Genomic DNA, 21,091 nt, shown 5'->3' on the forward strand with positions numbered 1-21,091 from the left:
TAGATCTCAGTTGTTAACACACATATGAGTGCATGTTTCATCTGTCGAAATTGGTCGTAAATGTTATTCTTTATGAACGCTGCGGATCATGATCGCTTAGACATACGCACCAGAAGACGAATGTGCATAGTTTTTGCAAACAATTGCGAATTAATTTGACGAATACCTCGAATTTTCGCAAAAGCGCAAACACGAGTTTCGAATCAACAGACAGCATGCCTATTAGCTGGAAGATTTTCTGCATTCGGATTACTTGTCTCGATATAAAGGATTTATACAGCGGAGGAGTATTTGGGAAACATTGGTAATTGAGATGTGAAAAAATAGGACTAAATACTTAGCCCAGGAAATCGACTTTGGGAAATGCTATGCCAACGACTTAATACACATTCGGTGCAGTTTGCCCCAAAAGCAGTGGAAAATAGATCAAACTACACTAAAAATTAAACGAAAAAGCTTTAAAATATTATCGTTGTGAAGGTATATATTGTCATTGACTAGAAGACTAAATTCCAGCTTCTTGGCACTTTTACGTCGTTCAATTTTAAACATTACTTTTCAAGCAGATTATTGAAAATGCATGGAAGAATAAAAAAGGCTCGGATAATACGGATGAAAATAAATGGTAGGAAGCTTTTTTAAGAATTGCTGGGTACGATTTGCTAATGGGCGACGTGTATGCTCAGCAAAGTTTAAAAAACAGTAAAAAGGACCTTGATTAAACTTGAGAGGAACATATACAACGGAGGAGTATTGGGGAAATATTGGTAATTTAGATGTAAATAAGACTAATACTTGGCCCAGAAAATCAATTTGGGGGAAATGCTATCAACGACCTATAACCCATTTGGTGCAGATTGACCCGCAAGCAGCGGAAAATAGATCAAATTACACTAACCAAAAAATGAAATGACAAAGCTTAAACATTTATGGTTGACTATATTTGTGGAAGTATAGTTTTATAGCTAGACGAACTATGTTACTGGTGGAATAGAGCAAATTGCATGTTGGCACCTTTACGTGGTTGAACTTCTGACGTTCAACTTTTTAAGCCGATTTTTGAAACGACTCACAAAAAACGGAAAATCTTAAATAAATAAAATAATATTTCGGAGGAAATATAACGGGAAAAAGGAGCTTCTGCATAGAGAACTGGGAACCATTCGCTAATTAACGCCCTAAATGCCCAGCAAAGATTTTGATTAAACTAAAAAAAATGGAATAGAAGCTTAAAAACATTATCGTTAGGTATATTTTTGAAAGATTAGTTTCATTTCTGCACAGCCTAACATGTGAATTCAGATTTTTAGAACTTAAACGCCCGGAGATAACCAACGTTAACTTTTCAAACTTCCATTGTTTAGAAAACCTAAAAAAAGAAAATCCTAAAAGCTTTAAATGTGAGATAATGGGAATGGGAAGAAGAGAGATTCTTCTTAGATGAAAAATAAGAAAGAATCTTCTTGAGATTTTTCTCAGGGATTACAAAGACGCGATCCGCTAATTAACATCGGATTCTGGTTTCTCCTCTCCTGCCAAAAGTCCTCCTTCGATGAAGTTCCTCTTCCTATAAAGGACGTAATGCTGGACCATGAAGAGGATGTCGAAAGCCATTGAGAAGAGCCCGAGTCCGAACTTGGTCGGGTCTCCGAACACGAGGTCCCACTCGTCTGAAGAGGAAAGAGGGTTAGAGGGGGTGTCCGATAATGTCGGATCGGAACCGATACTCGCAAACCAATGGTATTATCGGTACTCGTCCGCAGGGCTGTTGAGTCGGACTCGGGACTCGACGGAGTCGGTTTGTTTTGCCGGAGTCGGACTCGGGACTCGAGTAAGACCGCGTAAAACTACCCGAGTCCCGAGTCCGACGTGCGCATGCGCAGTATCAAATTTTTTAACTGTTAAGGCGGCAAAATGTAAGTTGTAAAGGTGTAATAGCAAATGTGAAACATTTTTAAACCATGTAATGCGGGCGGATCAATTATGACACCAATATGAGTGGATTGCAGAAAATCCACCTTAATTTAGTTGCGTAAATGGGTAAAATACAGGCTGTAGAGTCGGAGCTGGACTCGGGACTCGACAAAATCTTACATTTGGCCGGAGTCGGATTGGGGACTCGGGAGTCGGACTCAGGTGTATTTTTTTGGCCGGAGTCGGACTCGGGTTGTTTTTAACCGACTCCGCAGCCCTGCTCGTCCGATGCTAGAGTTGTTTTGGTGTTTACTATTGCTATCTAACTTGACGTTAACTTTGTCACTCGTCTGAAGAGAAAAGATGGTTAGAGCTAAGGATTTCCGGTAATGAAGGATCGGTAGTTAATGTCCGATACCATGCAAGTGATATTATCGGTATACATTCGATACCAGGGTGGTTTGGATTTCATTATTGCCACCTTAGTTGGCGTTTTCTATTTTGAAAAGTAAATTTAATAACAATTGGATAACTATAAAGCCTCGTAACACCCAAGCAAACTTGGACTTAACAACCTAAAATAAATAAAAAACAATATGTTTGAACTTGCATTTTTGACCATGACAATGTTGTCATTTGTATCGGAACTCGGAAGGGACTGTAATAGGCCCCACTTGTCCGACGAGGAAAGGTTAGAATAAGTCCAGCCTACCCTTCTATTGGTAACCTCATTATCTCTCTCGCCAAAACACTATATTACGAGGAAAATCAGGCTTATACCGTTGTTATAGGATTGCAGGAACATCTGAAGGATACTGAGCGAGCCTCCGGTAAAGTCGAGCAGAACGTTGCCGATGCTCCATCCCTCTGTACTCTTACGCTTGTAGTTCATGTAAGCCTGTACGTTCATGTAGATAAGGCAAACGTTATTAAGCAGTGTTTACAAAATTCACAATGGTGTTATTCAGTTGCGAAATCGTAAACAAACTCAGTAGAGTAGCAAAAAGTTATTTTATGGTATTTCCGCGAGGTTTTTGTCGTTGTATAAAGTCGACAACCCTGGGTATATATAGGCAGCCGTAAAATTCATTGATTAATTTTCCGGAAATAAAAATGGCCGAAATACTCTGGCCGTCCCACACATTTACTACAAGCAACGTGTGAAAATTTGAGCTCCTTGACGCTTATATTTGCATAAAGAGTAAACTATATGAACTGGAGTCTAAATACATTGAATGCCAAACGATTTGTTTTAATTAAACTGTTTTATGGTGAGAAGTCATTCAAGTTCTCAATAATAATAAGTAACCCCGATTAAAAGGCTTAGAAATGCCTCTCATAAAACTCCCTTTAAAAAATAAATTACTATTTATGTTTTCTTAAATCATTTTTTTTTAAGTATTTGTCATGCATAACCATGCCGCCTTAAAGACTGTGCCCAATTTAAACTATTTTGAACAGCAGCAATTTGAGCCAATTGTAACGTAGATCCAACGAAATTGTCCTTGGCGACAGACCAGCAACTTGACATATTCATAATGGGGGCGTTTACAAAAATATAAAAATATTGTTTTGTGCAACGGTAGTATACAGCCCGGGGCTATACATTCCACTATCGCTGCGTTAAAGTAGCTATACTACTATAAATATTTTGCTATTTACTATCGAAAAAATGTTTTCTTAATTTAACGGGGTGATCTGTAACTTTTGGAAAACGCTGAAAAGTTTGTTTTAAAGGTGAAATGTTATCTATGCCGCTATAACTTGCTGGAGCCAAAATACACACAAACGTTTCAGGGGACCGCGTCAACCAAGCTATAAATACAATAGGAGTGGGCTAAATTTCATGAGGTCGTTGAGAAAACTCGAGATACCATTTCAGTCCGCTATGAGACGTTGGAAATCACTGGTAAAGCGTACCACAGGGTTTCCACGTAATTTTATGAAAAACTAAAAAAAAATATTTAAAGAATTTTCAAAGACAATTTGTAGTGCTTCGAAGGCCTATAAAAGACCTGGACAACATAACAACAAATAGTTGAAAGTTTGGTTTTACAAAGGCATTTTTTAGACACATAATAATACATCCAAAGACTTTTCAAAGATTTTGGGAAAGATAGGGTTTTTTCGAAAACGTTTTAACAAGCAAATCATTGCAAAGGCATTCAAAGATAAGGATAAAGAGTTTTAAAGAAACTTTTTAAACAGTTTTCAAGAAACAACTGTACTACTACTACTACTACTACACACTTCCGCCTTATTTGCATTACACTGTGCGCTACCCAATAACAAATTCTTCACCAGCCTATGTATTAGCCAATATACCGCAGGGCACCCGTTAGCACACAATTTCGTTTGAACAACAAAAAGCAAATGTTTGCAAGCATTGCAGCGTGCAGTTGGTTAGGGATTATTGCCAACAACGTTTATCACGCCCAAGGTTACATTTTACGAGCATGCGAGACGCTGATAAGAGAATGCAGTTGTGCAATGGAGTTCGAAAACTTTTGGGCGTTTAAACGTGACGCCAAAACGTGTTTTAAACACGACAAACTATTTTCGATGCCTACGTAATGGACATAACAATAACGTAACGTGTAAGGATTTGGTTACCGTAATTCACCTCCCCCCCCCCCAAAAAAAAAAAAAAAACAATCGCGAAAATAAGTTACGCTAAAGGGGTCCTTTAAAATTGGCAAAAACTTGGACAGACAACAAATCAAGTAAAAAAGCGTAAAAGCCAGCAAAATTGACCCCAACAAAAATGTGTCCTGTAGTGGTGCTTTGACACACTTCCGCATTGGGCCTTCAAACTTTTGTCGGCAAACCATCGTGAGCTGAATCTCACCACAGACCAGTTATTTCAAGTCATGTCTTGTTAACATCGTACTGTTGTTCGTATCCGACTTTTCGGCGCTGCACAAGTTTCTTATCCCACATGTTACATGCACTTACTGTAAATCCTATTTCGCTGTCCTTATCAAGGACCGTATTTTAGATCTTTATTTAACATTATTGTTCTTTTTGGATCTGACGAAATGGGACGATATAAAAAGATAAACAGCTGATAGTGTTGGTACACTCATGAACCCTAATATAAACAATCAAAGTATTCGCATACGTCAGTTTGACCAACGCCCAGACGAGTGGGTTTGGCGTTTCGCGATTTCATTCTGCGTAATGCAATTTGATTGGATACAGCTTTATCTAATGACTTGGACCACCGACCACTGTGTTACGCCGATATATCGTATATTGAGATTTGCAAATATGCTTAACGAGCAATATCAATTGAGTGAAGGGACTCTGTCGAGAGTCATACAAGGCGTTTAGGATATTTTAGAGCATGCTCCTTGCAGTCGGGTGTAACAAGGAACGTGTAAGAGACATAGGCACCCGTCGGCCCTTGCCTTAAGGGCCAGCGCCTACTTACCCGGAGCAACACACTCTAAACCAGTGGTTCCCAAACTTTTTTGGCTCGCGGCACAAAAAAAAACTTAAATATTTCGCAGTACACTTTTAACAGAACAACCTTAAGAGTCATTTTACTATCGTCCTTAACAAGAACTATATTTAAACGCCTCAATATTATTAATTTGTAATGGATAGTGCGTATTTAAGTCGAAAATGCTTGCGTATATGCTTATTGGTAATAAAAATAATCTCTTTTTCAAAATTGCATGATTTTCGCGGCACACTTGACAAAGCACACAGTTTGGGAATCATTGCTCGCTAAATTGGGCGTTTTCACTTGACGGTTAAAGAAGCAGGGTTCATGGGCGAATGAAATATCTTAACATACCTGTGGTATATACTTGATGAGGGTGATTGCCAGTTTAAGATAGGAGAAAGCCATTAGATAATCGAGCCAGGTGATTTTCTTTCCGACAGCCACAAAGAGAAGAGTGACCACAGAAAGCCAGCCCAGGGACAGGAGAGCCGTTGCTATGCGGGAAATTTTCTGCCCTCCCCTCTACATAAAAACAAGATGTTAATGAATTGCTGGATTGTCTTACATTAAAAAAAAATAGTGTGTTGTATACAGGGCTGGGGAGCCACCGTAAAATAGCATTAGCTCCGGCTCCAGCTCCGGAGCCATCAGGCAATTATTAAATGGCTCCGGCTCCAGCTCCGGAGTAGTAAAACTCATATCCCTTGGCTCCGGCTCCAGCTCCGGAGCCATCAAACATACACCCAATGACTCCGGCTCCAGCTCCGGTGCCACCAGTCACTTATTCAATGGCAAGTTTTAAAAATTGCTTTTGTCTCACTAACGTTGGAGATGGAACAAAATATAATTTCTTAGCTTTAACACCACAAATTGAAAAATGGCTCCAGCTACACAAAAATAATAAAAATGGCTCCAGCTCCGGCTCCAGCTCCACAAAAATAATAAAAATGGCTCCGGCTCCGGCTCCAGCTCCACAAAAATAATAACAATGGCTCCGGCTCCGGCTCCGGCTCCAGAGAAAATGCTTAGCTCCGGGCTCCGGGCTCCAGCTCCGGCTCCGGCTCCCCAGCCCTGGTTGTATACTGCATGAGATTTTTGCTTTGAAATTTAGCATTTCGAACCCATTTGTTTATCGGTCACTTAAAAACTAAAATCATTTGTTGAATGAGAGATGCTTTATCAATAATGGGATATATAAATAGAATTAATTATTGTCATAATAACTGTTTGGATAAAATGGCCAAAATCACTTATAGAAAACATGTGGTCTTAAGTACATCAACATATCTAACTACTTCTGTGTGTGTGTGTCTGTATCTTGAAATTATTTTCTGTGGTCGTGAACAACAATTTACTATTGTGTGTGTTCAGACTTTTTTTCTTGTCAGTGAATACATTAGTGATGTTAAGTAACGCCCAAATTCAGATAACCTTTATTGTTTGGAGTGATATTTCTAAGTAATGCGGCCAAGACCTCTAATCCAATTTTAAAACTTGAAATTTTGAATTGGAATGAGTTGTCTACTTATTGTAAAAATGCTGGAAAAGTTTATAATAGCTTATTGAAAAACAAGTTTTATCTTTGAAAGTTTCCCCACCTGGTTTGCAAATCATTGATTTATGCGGAAAGTTGAAGTTTTCTTAATACAGTAAAATGATGCTTTTTATATGTTCCTTTGCCATGTTTATGTTCAAAAACAAGATTACAATATATATTTGTAAATTGAATAACATCATTAGAGTACAAATACAAAATAGACATGCATGTTAGGTTCATTAGAACATTTTTAGGCCAAATTCACCCAACAGTGCAGAAGAAATCATGTTTTGTCTTTTAAATAGTCAAGATAAATTCTTACTTCGCCCAAATGTCAACGTAAATAGGAAAACCATGTTTTATCCTTTTAAATTTGTCAACAGAATAATGAAAAATGCCAAGCAATTCATGCTATATTTGTTGATGTAAATTGTTAGCCGACTAGAAGGTCAGTCTCTAAAACGTTTTTTACCTCATAAATTAAACATTGCCCAATAGTGATGGCAGTAAGAAGGATTGCATGTAAAGTGAAAAAAACGTCGTTTGGCTGGACAGGGTTAATTCCATCTGGGTACTTAGCCAAGTACTCTTCCTAAAATGCAAAAACGTTTTTTTTAGTAGCAGAGTTTTCTGTTTTGTTGTTGTATTGATTTACTGAAAAGTTTTTCTGAAAAAATACACTAATAAAACAGTTTTACATAACAACCTGTTAACAATAATTAAAACTAGCAATACTGAAAAAAGTGTTTTGAACACTGTATATTTGAATGTTAAGAATCAAGTGCCAATACTTTAATACGTGGATGCCTTAAAACAAAGATTCAAGTTGACTTATTTGTCACAAAGGACTTGGGTCTTTTGCAAATACGATTGGCTTACATAAGAGTCATTTGAACAAATGCACTGAATGACTCTATATAAAAGGGTATATTTTAGAATAATTTTAAAACCTGTGTAACTTTGTAGATTTAAAAAACTTTATATCATGGACCTGTTACTATATTAACAACTAAATAATGTAGCATGATTATTTATATATTTATCTACACAACTACCGTTTATTGAACTATGAATAGTGATAGTTTCCCATACCTTAACTGAAGGTATCCAAAAGAGGCCGATATTGTAGAAGCCATATGCTAAGAAGCCAGTGATGTTGTATGCCAGATAATCAAAGTTCAAACCAATTACACTGAACAAGAAGAGATTAAAAATATATATATATACAACACTTTTCATATGCAAAATTAAAGTAACGAAGAACCATGGCTTGGCTTTCCAGCATTTTATACTGTTTATATATAAGTCTTGGGTCAGTTGTGCGGCATCGTCAAAGTTAGCAACCATTTTAATTTTAAGCATTCAAAATTTTAGCAGAACTGTAATAGCTAGGGATGTTCAAAGTAGAATCCCAAGGTATTCTAGAATAATAGGTTTCGAATCTAGAATAACGAATCCAGAATAGCGAATCCTAGTATATTTTTATTAAATTATTTAACCTCGATTTTGTTTGGGGAAGGGATTAATCTTAGTCTACCCTACAGGGCCCACAATCACAGCAATAAATCGCCCAAACAATTTGCTAACACGTGTACATTATAAAAAAAATCTCCCATATGTCTAGCATTCTTAACAAAGTTCTGTCATCTGAAGCCGTTCTGTAAACTTTAATATGTTCAACTGTCCAGGTTGTGTCCAAAACTTATATTTTTGCCAATAGTGAGTACAATTAAACACTGCACACAGAAGTCCGAAGCAATTCGGTCCTGTTTTTGAAAGCATTGTTGAGTCTTAGTGCTTCTTTTGACTAACATGATCTGTTATGCAGTCAAATGATGTACTGCAAAGAATACAAAGTTATTATTGACATAACGAATTCTTGACAATTACGTTGTGCATAACTGCATAACTTACTGAATATTGGCCTAAAGTTGACCTTAAGTAACCCCATAGCGCATTTTGTGGACACCCAGCATGCTTTGCAACGCTATGTTACTTTTGCAACTTAACGCATTTAGGGAATTTGCGAACTCCACACCAAACATTACACGTTAGCCGCTCGCCCAATAATGCTTGATTGACACTTAATTATTAGACGAACGTTATCGCGAGACGCGGTAATTGGTGGCCCAAAAAAACGCTGACACTGCACTACGAGGTTACATTTAAAGCAAGCACTATAAATTGGTCACCGCGGCGACAGGCCAACTTACCACACGCGTTTGTGCAATTAGGCGCAACAATCGGTGGTAAAACATTAAATTATATCGGTTCCAATTACCCGAAATAAACGGCAGAATTGGATTCGAATCCCATCTGGATTCGAATCCAAGGATTCGATATTCTACTTTGAGCATCCCTAGTAATAGCGCAGCAATACTAGTAATCCAATCTCAGGAAAAAAAATTAGAATAATCACCTAGAACAGTGGTTCTTAAACTTTTTGAGATAGGCCTCCCTTTTAAAATTTTACCAAAGCTCACGCCCCACCTTGTTTCAAAATAAAAAAACATAAAGCAGCACAGCAATTTGTTATCAGGTAAGTTACATTACTGCGAAGGATGTAACTGTTTTTTGGATACCAAATGTTCAAATCGAGTATTAGTAGCAGAGAAATATCACTTCGCCTTAATGTTTAGTCATAATTCATACAGAGTTTGTCAATTTTCCCGCGCCCCCCTTGTGAACCTCACATGCCCCCCACCCCCAAGGGGATGCGCGCCCCCCCAGTTTAAGGACCACTGACCCATAAATCGTGAAATAAATCAAACATACCTTTTTCTTCTGAAGTTTAAAATCACTTGTGGATAAAAGGAAACAGACCAGGCAACAAAGTATATCCATCCGACAACAATATTGACAATTGACAATGCTTTACTGTGGACCACATAGACGCGAAATCTCGGATTTTTCGGCAGGCTAGCAATAAAAGGAATAAAGTGAAACAGACCAAGTAATCATTTTGGTAAAAAAATAGTTTTACATATCCATTTAAAAAATTGTGTATCTATTTTTTTAGATCAAAAAGCTTTAAATAATGGTGTTGTCCAAAACTTGGAATCTGAATTAACTGCTCTTTCACAATCAGATCTTAATAGGAGCTACATAAAATGAGTTTTTTTTTTTAATTTGTCTTTTGCCAGCCGAAAACCGATGTCGATTTTCTTTTATATAATTTGATTTAATTTAAAATAAATTCCAAATAACATTTCAGTTAAATATACCTATATGAATTTAACTCTTACTTTGCATGTTTACTTGTAATGATGATAAACAATTTTTTTTTCTTTAATAGTTAAGTGAAAAACTATATCATATTTTCAAAATATGGGGCAAACTTTACTGATACCGATATATCGGTATCCCTTTAAAAAATACTACACATAAAGTGTTTAAGCTCACCTTATATTTTCTGCAGTAGAGTTCACAAGCACTACAATTTGCCCGACAGCTGTTGCATTTAAACGTACTGCAATGTTCGTTTCGTTAATGGGAAGCCAAACCTTTAAAAAAAATTCTGTAAGGTTAAACACTTGTAAATCCAAAACACATGAAGAATAATTGAAAATAAGTTGTTTGCCAAGGATTCAAGTTTAAACAACCAACTTTTACATCAATCTTTATCATCAAATTTCTATAGTTAGGCAGGCTTGCAGAATCATGCCAGTCTTCTGGTGACCAGCATTTTTGGCCTAAATTCTTCGTTTTTTTGCTGCGCCGCTAAAGTTAAATGATTTGTTTGCCAAAAAAATCTAACAACACTGCCATGTTTATGTGAACAAAGTTAAGCTGCGCCAAAGGCGCAAATTTTTCTGACATAAACAAATACATAAGGTACATGCTAAACTACAAACTGGGGCCTGGGGATGCACATGTCTACTTTTTTTACTCTAAAACTGTTACATATTTGAGTTGTTTTGGGGCGAACTCAGGTGCAAACATGCAGCGCAAAATCAGAAAAACGATATATATAATCAAATTTAATAGAAATTGTTACCGAGGTTAGAGTCACACAGTCTATAGCAGTGTTTCCCAACCTTTTTGACACTAGTGCCCCTTTGGGCTCGAAAATATTTCATATCGCCCCCTCACCTTGCTTTACAGTAAAGTATTATATTAATCGTTGCCTAACACTTATTGTCTTCACATTCGTTTCGATAAACTGCCAGTCATATTTTAGGTTGTCTAACATACATTCACTATAGGAATTTATGGATACATTAATTCACCAGGTTATGTCATTACCAGGAAAAATTCAACTTTCTGCACCAATACTTTAAATCAGGGGTCGGCAAGGGGCACCAATCTGACTCAGAAAGGTCTCTGTGGGCCGCTAAGAATTGTGTTATTGGAATGTTAGAACAACTGTGAATCAGGCGGACCTCGGATTCTTTACTACTAATTAAAAGTGTAATAAAGCTAGTTTGAGGAAACGCGATAACCTTAGTGTTTATAAATAGTGTCATTTAGTGTTTGTTAAGGTCTTTAAGTCCCGGCGCACCTTGCGAGCGAAGCGAGCGCAATTTTTGGGAGGTATACCAACATTTCTTTTAAATTTCGTGCTAGTATTCATCACATTGCCGAAAAAAATCAAAAAATGTTAAACAATATATGTCTGATATTTTTGAATACGTTTTCCGTTTGTCCGCAACGGTAAACAAGCGCTAATCTATTCCAAAAACAGCATGAAAACGTAAACAAACTGGATGTCGAAACAGCATTTGCGAGAAGCGCGAAAAATTTTTGCCCGTACTAAGTTAAAATAATCAAAAAGTATTTTCGCTTTAAATATACAAAGATTTTGCCGCGTATAAAACTGTGAAACGTAACAACAACAAACAACTTTACATTTATTACGTAACAATGGTCGGAAAACTGCATTTAAGGTTAAAAGTTACCTACAGTCCTGTTTGTTACTATTTTTATGTGAACTTTTTATAAAATTTAGCCTATAAGTGGTTTTATGTAACACCCCCTTAAGTGCATTCAGCGCCCCCCAATTAGAAACGTGCCCAAAACGCCCCCTTGTAACTTGCCAACGCCCACAAGGGGGCGGTACCGCCCCACGTTGGGAACCTCTGGTCTATAGTATGATTAGTGGCTATGGGCTTAATAAATATGTTTAAAACAGAGACAAAATACTGGCAAAACAACAACGGCACAGTTTTCGCAAAGCGCAAAAAATGTTTGCATTTATTTAATTGAAACAGCTAAAAATTTTGAAACAGTAATATTGCAATCAACGCTTTTTTGTATGATAGTGTTGCAATAGTGCTACCAACATGTTTTGTAAACAACTAAGGTTTGGTAAACACGTCTAATGGCAAAAAAACAGACAGTCACAATTTTCTAACAATAGATGCAATATAAACCAATCACCTGCTTAGGGTAGGAAACAGGAGAGTCGCCATGAGCTGAATGTTCATGACTGGTATTAAGGATTAGGGCTTCTTGGTGATCAAGGGGTGAGCTCAGATGAAAGGTAACATTGGTCGACTCTCCGGGAACTAGCTTGTCGATTGAACCCCAAGTCAAGTCCACTACAAAACATTAAAATCAATTTCCCAAACTCAGACTGAAACCAGCACTTTAGAAATACATTTTAGGGGCAATTATTGGTATCAAATAGTTAGTAAATAAATTATCCTTAAGAATATTTAACCAAGAGAGATGAAAAATATTTCATGAACTTTGGATCTTTAAGTGAAACTAATTTGTCCCATACAATATAGGCGACGCCTCACTTACCACGATGAGATCCAGTGCTAGCGTATCCGCAGAGTCCAATCAAGTAAGCAACAAAAATTAATAGACGCATATCTTTGAACTTTGGCTTGCAGTAGTAAGCTTATTCGTTTGATAAAAAACAACAACTTTAAACTAAAACTGTTACAAAATCACTCACAGTCCTACACATCTGTGAAAAGAAAATTATTAGCAGAATGAACACAAGTTATGATATCGTGTCCACAAGTTAATATAAAGGGTATTCATAGAATGGTTATCACAACAGTAGAGACAAAATATCTAAATTGCAATATATATAAAAGGCACAATTGCCAGCATGTAAATTTTGAATTTTAAGTCAACAATTTAATTTTTTAGTGGCCATTGCCATTAAGGTTATTAACACAACAAGATGGAATCCATTCTATATAAGACAAACTTGTAAAGTTAAACAAACAATATGAAAATTTTGTGCATAGTTTGAAACACAAGTGAGGCAGAACACAGTTTGGCATAAAATTGAAACTCTTTGTTGAGAATAAACTATAGTTGAAAATTTAATAAAATGTTTGGGTAAAATAAAAAAAATATTTAAAGGGTGATACAATTTTTAACATGGCAAAGGCAGAACAACAAAAAGTAAAACTAAAATTTAATTCTCATAAGGTCACTTCAAAAAACATTAGAAGAATAAAAAAATATTCATAAAGAATACACTGGTCGCATAAACTAACATTTTATAGACCACATAGATATACAAATGTGGTCATCCAAAAGAGGCCATTACACTTGAGGGTGAAGGTTTAGAAAATACACTAAAAATCCTTAATATTTAATGTTAAAATCAATGATTACAAAACTGTGGGGATTGAAACATTAGAAGTTAAGTCATGATTGTAACTCAGCAGGATAATTCATTTTAGACTTATCAAAGAAAACATTCTGAAAAACTTGTTGAGAAAAAAAAGAATCAATGATTTATTTTTGGAGTAGGACGCTTATTTTGGATCAGGAAATTCATGCAAAGCGATGTTAGAAAACAAACCTTATCAGGATAATGATATTTTAACAAAAGAAGTGTCTGTCAAAATAAACTTATCAAGTCAAAAAAAAAGGTAAAAAATTAAGCAAAACCATTATTTCTGTTCTAAAAACAGTAAATATTCTTTTGGTGCCAAGGTTCCGCCAAACTGTCCATTCATACAAGGTAAAGACAGATCAGGGTTTAGACTGACTTTAAATCTTTGCAAAATTGACACAAGAAAAACAAATATCTCAATTCGAGCCATTTTTTCTCCAAGACAGTTACGAGGCCCAACCGAAAAGTTTAGAATTTTCCCAGACTTCCAAAAATCTCCATTACTATCTAGGTGTCGTTCAGGGTCAAAGGTGTAAGGGTCGTTCCAAATATTAGGGTCATGATGGGCTGCCCAAATGTTTGCTAGAACCTGGGTATTTTTTGGAATGACATAGTTCATGAATTTGACATCTTCTGTTGTTGCTCTTGGAACCCCTAAAGGTGCAACAGGTTGAAGTCGAAATGTCTCCTCTATAAAAGCTTTAGTGTATGGAAGTTCAAGATCGGCACTAACTTTTCCGTCAATTCCAATTAAAGACTCAATCTCACTGTGAATTCTTTGCTGCATTTCAGGATTCAAAACCAGATATCTGAAAATCCAACTCAGAGATGTTGTACTTGTTTCTGTACCGGCAAAAAAAAGATCATTTAACATGAATCTCAATTGGGTCCTGGTAAAGGTTGGCCTCCTTTTAATCATCTCCGCAATGAACAAATCAATAAAGTCTCTTGGGTAATTAGGATCCAAAGAAGTTCCATGTAAATCTATGCATTTGAAAAACATGTCGGAACGACGGTTTTTAGTTTGAACTATATCTTTCCAAACAGACCTTACTGGTGGTATAAAGCGCATCCATGGAGCGCTTAGTACAACAAAAAGGGAAATTCCATGTTTTTTCATCTGGTTGAGTATTGAATCTTGATAATCTTCCATTTCAACAGTGTCATACTGGTCAGCAATTGCCATGCGCTGAACTACCCCGAAGGCGGATTTTCCGAACAAAATTTTTAGATCAACTGCTGTTCCAGCATGCTTTTTCAAAGAGTCACACAAATTTTCAGCTTCCTCTAAGATTCTTTTTTCCAAATTATTGCTCAGGGACCTTTGGGCGAACTTTCGATAAGTGTTCCATCTTTCTTTACCTCTTGCAAAGATAATACCATGTCCGCCTGAAGATGTAAAGTTGCTGAAAAACGTGCTCGGCCGATTTATAAACTGGTCACTTTGAACACAAAATGCCTGGTTTATTGCATCAAAGCTGTTTAGTATAACGCAGTTGCTCCAGCCCAATTGCACACAAATAACAGGGCCATATTTTTCTCCCCAAGACTGAAATGTTTTTTCAACATTCCTCTTTAGAAATGGTAAAATGCCAATAATAGGAAAACCAAGGGGTCCTGGAGGCAAAAGTGAAAATAGATGAATATAAACTTTGTGTAGAATCCAGAGTAGTATGAGAGTGTAAATCACATTAGATGTTGTACGATTTGGAAGGGTCTCATATAGTTTTTCAGTTAAAGTTGAATTTGCAGTTATGGCCATCACTTATTTATGATAAACCAATTGAGAAACCTAATTAGAGAATTGTTTCAACATATTTTCTGGAGAAATAAAATTAGTATTTTAACACATGTGTAGAGGAAAAACGTAATTGAACAAAATGTTGGCAAGTGAAAAAAGTGAGGCATTATAAATGTAAAAAGGATATCTATTTATGTAAAATACTTATGCAACTTTCAATATAAAAATTAAATAAACTTAAAATATTTCGCATTCATGGTTAAATAGCTTTAGATAAGGTTAAACCATTTCTTTTTAACCGTCTATATTAAATTAAGTTGTTTTTTGCTAATTGACATTTACATTTTTTAAACAAATATTCACTGATTTTCGTTACATCATAAATTGGATGGAAGACAGTGTTTCAAAAGTGCTATCAGCTAGATAATATACAAAACCTAATTAGTTCATATCATGCCTTGTTGTCAACAAAAAATCTAATTTCAAACAGATAACAAATCTAACATGGTATGTTCTCTTATCAAATTTAAAGATAAACAAGTGGGCAAGATGTAAAAACATAAACAGACACACAAATGACATTAACTCACATGCTACAAATTCAATTAACTCCAAAAAATGAACTGCATCCAAAAAAGGTTAAATAAAAGAAACTTGATCATTGTTTTGACTAATATTAGCCTAATATTTCTAAAATGTATAGTTTGCACCATCATGAGTTAGAAACAGTTAAGTTAATAAAATATCCTACAGAACATTCCAATAAAAGAAGAATCATTGCTCGTTTGAAATAAATGAATATTCCTTTGGAATCAAGGTTAAGCCAATCTGTCCATCCCTACAAGGCAAGGGCAGATCAGGGTTGGGACTAACTTTGAATCTTTGCAAAATTGACACGAGAAAAATGAATATCTCAATTCAAGCCACTTTTTCACCAAGGCAGTTATGAGGACCGATTGATAAGTTTAGAATATTTGTATCCACTAAAGAAAGAAAACTGTTCAGTTAAAAATAATACACAGGTCACAAATAAAAAAAAAACATTTTATAGGGATCACATTATATAGGAGTCATAGATATAGCAATGTGCTCATTCTAAAGGCAATCACACTTAAAAGTAGGGGTTTAGAAAGTATATACACTACAAAAGTAAATAATATTCAATGTTAAAATAATGATTACAAAACTAAGAATTTTAACACCCGAAGTTAAAGTCTATGATTGTAACTCAGCAGGTAAAATACATTTCACAACTTACCAAACAAAAAATCTGGGCTTATTTTGTTAAAAACAATCAACAATTTAGTGCAGAAAAAAAAAGAAGAAATGATCTAGTTTTGCAACAGAGTACTTATTTCACATTAGGGACTTCATGAAATGTGATGTTTACATAGTTAAGAAACAAAACTTATCTTAATTCATTTATTAGTAATCAAAAAATTAAGGACAACCATTACTTCTGTTCTAAAAACAGTGAATATTCTTTTGGTGCCAAGGTTGCCCTGAACTGTCCTTCCATACAAGGTAAGGGCAGATCAGGGTTTAGACTGACTTTTAATCTTTGTAAAATTGACACAAGAAAAATGAATATCTCAATTCGAGCCATTTTTTCTCCAAGGCAGTTACGGGGACCGATTGAAAAGTTTAGAATTTTCCCAGACTTCCTAAAAGCTCCATTACTATCTAGGTGTCGTTCAGGGTTAAAGATATAGGGGTCGTTCCAAACATTTGGGTCGTGATGGGCAGCCCAAATGTTTGCTATAACCTGGGTATTTTTAGGAATAACATAGTTCATGAATTTGACATTTTCTGTTGTTGCCCGGATAACCCCTATAGGTGCAACAGGTCGAACTCGAAATGTCTCCTCTATAAAAGCTCTTGTGTATGGAAGTTTGAGATCTGCACTTACTTTTCCATCGCTTCCAATTAAAGAGTCGATCTCACAATGAATCCTTTCCTGCATTTTAGGATGCAAAACCAGATATCTGAAAATCCAACTCAGAGATGTTGTACTTGTTTCTGTACCAGCCAAAAAAAGATCATTTAACATGAACCTCAATTGGGTCCTGGTAAAGGTTGGCCTCCTTTTAAGCATCTCTGCAATAAACAAATCAATAAAGTCTCTTGGGTAATTAGGATCCAAAGAAGTTCCATGTAAATCTATGCATTTAAAAAACATGTCGGAACAACGGTTTTTAGTTTCAACTATATCTTTCCAAACAGACCTTACTGGCGGTATAAAGCGCATCCAAGGGGCATTTACCACTATAAAAATGGAAAGTCCATGTTTTTCCATCTGGTGGAGTAGTGAATCTTGATAATCTTCCATTTCAACAGTTTCATAGTGGTCAGCAATTGCCATGCGCTGAACTACACCGAAAGCAGATTTTCCGAACAAAATTCTTAGATTAATTGTTGTTCCAGCATGCTTTTCCAAAGAATCACACAAATTTTCAGCTTCCTCTAAGATTCTTTTTTCCAAATTGTTGCTTAGTGACCTTTGGGCGAACTTTCGATAAGTGTTCCATCTTTCTTTACCTCTTGCAAAAATGATACCATGTCCGCCTGAAGATGTAAAGTTGCTGAAAAAGGTGCTCGGCCGATTTATAAACTGGTCACTTTGAACACAAAAAGCCTGGTTTATTGCATCAAAGCTGTTTAGTACAACGCAGTTGCTCCAGCCCAATTGCACACAAATAACAGGGCCATATTTTTCTCCCCAAGACTGAAATGTTTTTTCAACATTCCTCTGTAGAAATGGTAAAATGCCAATAATGGGAAAACCAAGGGGTCCTGGAGGCAAAAGTGAAAATAGATGAATATAAACTTTGTGTAGAATCCAGAGTAGTATGAGAGTGTAAATCCCATTAGATGTTGTAAGATTTGGAAGGCTCTCATATAGTTCTTCAGTTAAAGTTGAATTTGCCGTTATGGCCATCACTTATTTATAACAAACCAAAACTTAAGTTAAGAGACTTGTTTCAACATATTTTCTGGCAAAATAAAGTTAGTATGTTAACACATGTGTAGAGGAAAAATGTAATTGAACAAAATGTTGGCAAGAGAAAAATGTGAAACATTATGAAAGTAAAAAGGATATCTATACAATGTAAAATACTTATGCAACTTTAAACGTAAAAATTAAATAAACTTAAAATATTTCGCATTCATGGTTAAATAGCTTTAGGTTAAACCAAAAACTTTAAATTGTCCAGTTTAAATTAAGTTGTTTTTGCTAATTGGCGTTTAATTTTTACAAATTTTTATTTCATCATAAATTCGATAGAAACAACTTGTGTTTTAAAAGTGCTACTAGCCAGACAATATTTAAAAAATAAATAGTTCATATCATGCCTTGTTGTCAACAACAAATGTAATTTCAAACGGATAACAAATCTAATATGGTATGTTCTCTTATAAAATTTTAACATAAACAAGTTGGCAAGATGTGAAAACATAAACACACACACAAATGACATTAAATCACATGCTGCAAAATCAATTAACTCCAAAAAATGAACTGCATCCAAAAAAGGTTAAACGAAAGGAACTTGATCATTGTTTTGACTAATATTAGTCTAATATTTATAAAATGTATAGTTTGAGTTAGAAACACGTAAGTTAATATAATATCTTACAGACGATTGATTTAATTTTAAAGGAACAATTACTTCTCTTTTAAAATAAATAAATATTCCTTTGGGCTTAAGGTTAAGCCAATCTGTCCATCCATACAAGGCAAGGGCAGATCAGGATTGGGACTAACTTTGAATCTTTGCAAAATTGACACGAGAAAAATGAAAATCTCAATTCGAGCCATTTTTTCACCAAGGCAGTTGCGAGGACCGATTGAAAAGTTTAGAATTTTTTCAGACTTTTGAAATGCCCCGTCACTGTCAAGGTGTCGTTCAGGGTCAAAGGTGTACGGGTCGTTCCAAACCTTCGGGTCGTGATGGGCAGCCCAAAAGTTTGGTAGAATCTGGGTATTTTTAGGAATGACATAGTTCATGAATTTTACATTTTCAGTTGTGCATCGGGAAACACCCATCGGCACAACCGGGCGAACTCGAAATGTTTCCTCAATAAATCCTCTTGTGTATGGAAGCTCAAGATTGGCTCTTATTTTACCATCAATGCCTACTAAAGACTCAATCTCACTGTGAATTTTTTCCTGCATTTCAGGATGCAAAACCAAATATCGGAAAATCCAACTCAGAGATGTCATGGAAGTTTCTGTACCTGCAAAAAACAGATCACTCAATGCAAATCTTACTTGGGTTCTGGTAAATGTTGGGGTTTGTTTGTTCATCTCAATTACAAACATGTCAATGAAGTCTCTAGTGTGATTCGGATTCAACGAAGTTCCATGTAAATCAATAGTGCTGTAAAACATTTTGGAATGATTTTTCATTCTTTCAAGTATTGATTTATATGCAGACCTTACTGGCGGAATATACCGTAGCCACGGAACTAGTGAGAGCACAAAGTAAAATATTCCTTTATCCTTCATAGCATTAAGGATGCCATGTTGATAATACTCCATTTCTTTACTATCAAATTGATCGTAAATAGCCATGGAGCGAACCACATTGAATGCAGATGTTCCCAATGACAGTTTCAGGTCAACTGCTTGACCAACATGCTGCTTGAATGCGCTACATAAGTTGTCAGATTCTTCTAGAATTCTCTCTTCCAAATTCTTAGTTAGTGATCTTTGGGCAAATTTTCGTTGAACCTTCCATTTCTTGTCACCTTTTGATAAGATTAAGCCATGTCCATTAGCAGAAGCTAACTTGTTGAAAAATGTCATTGGACGGTTGATAAACTGGTTACTTTGAACGACAAATGCTTGGTGGATTGCTTCATAGCTGTTGAGCACAACAGTAGAGTTCCATCCTAATTGTACATAAATAACAGGACCATACTTTTTGGCCCATTGTTCAAAGCTTTTTTCCACACTTCTTTGTAGAAATGGTATAATGCCAATAACTGGTAAGCCAGGTGGACCAGGCGGTAAACGTGAAAATAATCGATTAAAAATTTTGCTTAGAATCCAGATTAAAATGAGTGAGAAAATCACTTTATATATTGTAAGACTCTGAAGGATTCTGTATAGTTTGTCAGATTTAGTGGAATTTTCCATTGTAGTCTTTGTTTATTTGTAATAAACCAATGTACACATTACAGAGCTTTATTGTCAACAGATTTCCTGTCAATTCAAAAGTACTATGTTAGTGCATGTATGGAGGTATACATTTATATTTAATGAGGTACTGGCAAATATGGATTACACTAACAAAACAAGAGGTAATACACTAGCCAAATGAAATGCATTTGTTTAGTAATTCAACGTAAAACACTTGTAAATCTCCTGAGACAAACTAAATACAATTATAATATATTTTAATAAAACTTGTCTACAGTCTGAAATGAGGTATTATTTTCCCCTTTGAAAAAAAGGGTTCCTCCATAACTAGAATCATAACAACATCAAATTTAAAATAACAGAACTAAAATACCAGCAGCTTTCGACACAAAAAAGACAACAGTCAATATAAAAGTTGAACTGCAATAAGGTGTAAGATACAGCCAACTTCTAACTTGTTTACATAAATTTTAAATGTTAGATATAGCTTACATTACATTCTGTACAACATATAGAAGTCTAAGAGTGTTTTAGGAGTGCTTAAAACCAGACAAAACATATAAATCAGGACTGACTGTCCATATTAATTTTGGCAGTCGACATTGTCCATAAAATTAAATAGGAAATTAGGTTGGTGAACAGTTACAAGAAACAAGGCATATATTTATGTGCCAGTATTGATACAAAAAAGCAGTATATATACAGCGGCACAACCA

General features: G+C 35.6%; 4 protein-coding genes across 4 annotated transcripts; all 4 read right to left on the minus strand.

Moving 5' to 3' along the window:
• Positions 1 to 876: 876 nt before the first annotated feature.
• On the minus strand, positions 877 to 12,809 carry LOC146165000 (cystinosin-like). The gene is made up of 9 exons (XM_083381687.1): positions 12,651 to 12,809; positions 12,282 to 12,442; positions 10,305 to 10,405; positions 9,678 to 9,821; positions 7,995 to 8,094; positions 7,375 to 7,494; positions 5,717 to 5,887; positions 2,695 to 2,812; positions 877 to 1,670 (listed from the first exon to the last, which is right to left on the minus strand). The coding sequence occupies exons 1-9, from the start codon at positions 12,718 to 12,720 to the stop codon at positions 1,501 to 1,503; spliced, it is 1,155 nt and encodes a 384-aa protein (XP_083237813.1). The 5' UTR covers positions 12,721 to 12,809; the 3' UTR covers positions 877 to 1,500.
• Positions 12,810 to 13,135: 326 nt separating this feature from the next.
• Positions 13,136 to 15,278, minus strand: LOC146165001 (vitamin D 25-hydroxylase-like). The gene has a single exon (XM_083381811.1). It carries the CDS (start codon positions 15,248 to 15,250, stop codon positions 13,766 to 13,768), a length of 1,485 nt encoding a protein of 494 aa, XP_083237937.1. The 5' UTR covers positions 15,251 to 15,278; the 3' UTR covers positions 13,136 to 13,765.
• A 1,404-nt stretch (positions 15,279 to 16,682) lies between these two features.
• LOC146165002 (vitamin D 25-hydroxylase-like) lies at positions 16,683 to 18,199 on the minus strand. Its single transcript, XM_083380905.1, has one exon. The coding sequence runs from the start codon at positions 18,165 to 18,167 to the stop codon at positions 16,683 to 16,685; it is 1,485 nt and encodes a 494-aa protein (XP_083237031.1). The 5' UTR covers positions 18,168 to 18,199.
• Positions 18,200 to 18,864: 665 nt separating this feature from the next.
• LOC146165003 (cytochrome P450 2J6-like) lies at positions 18,865 to 20,378 on the minus strand. The gene is made up of 2 exons (XM_083382811.1): positions 19,669 to 20,378; positions 18,865 to 19,611 (listed from the first exon to the last, which is right to left on the minus strand). Exons 1-2 carry the CDS (start codon positions 20,370 to 20,372, stop codon positions 18,897 to 18,899), a joined length of 1,419 nt encoding a protein of 472 aa, XP_083238937.1. The 5' UTR covers positions 20,373 to 20,378; the 3' UTR covers positions 18,865 to 18,896.
• Positions 20,379 to 21,091: the final 713 nt, after the last annotated feature.

The sequence above is a fragment of the Ascidiella aspersa genome, chromosome 2 (genome assembly GCF_963924565.1).
Source record: "Ascidiella aspersa chromosome 2, kaAscAspe10.2, whole genome shotgun sequence".
In the NCBI taxonomy this organism is placed as follows: Eukaryota; Metazoa; Chordata; class Ascidiacea; order Phlebobranchia; family Ascidiidae; genus Ascidiella; species Ascidiella aspersa.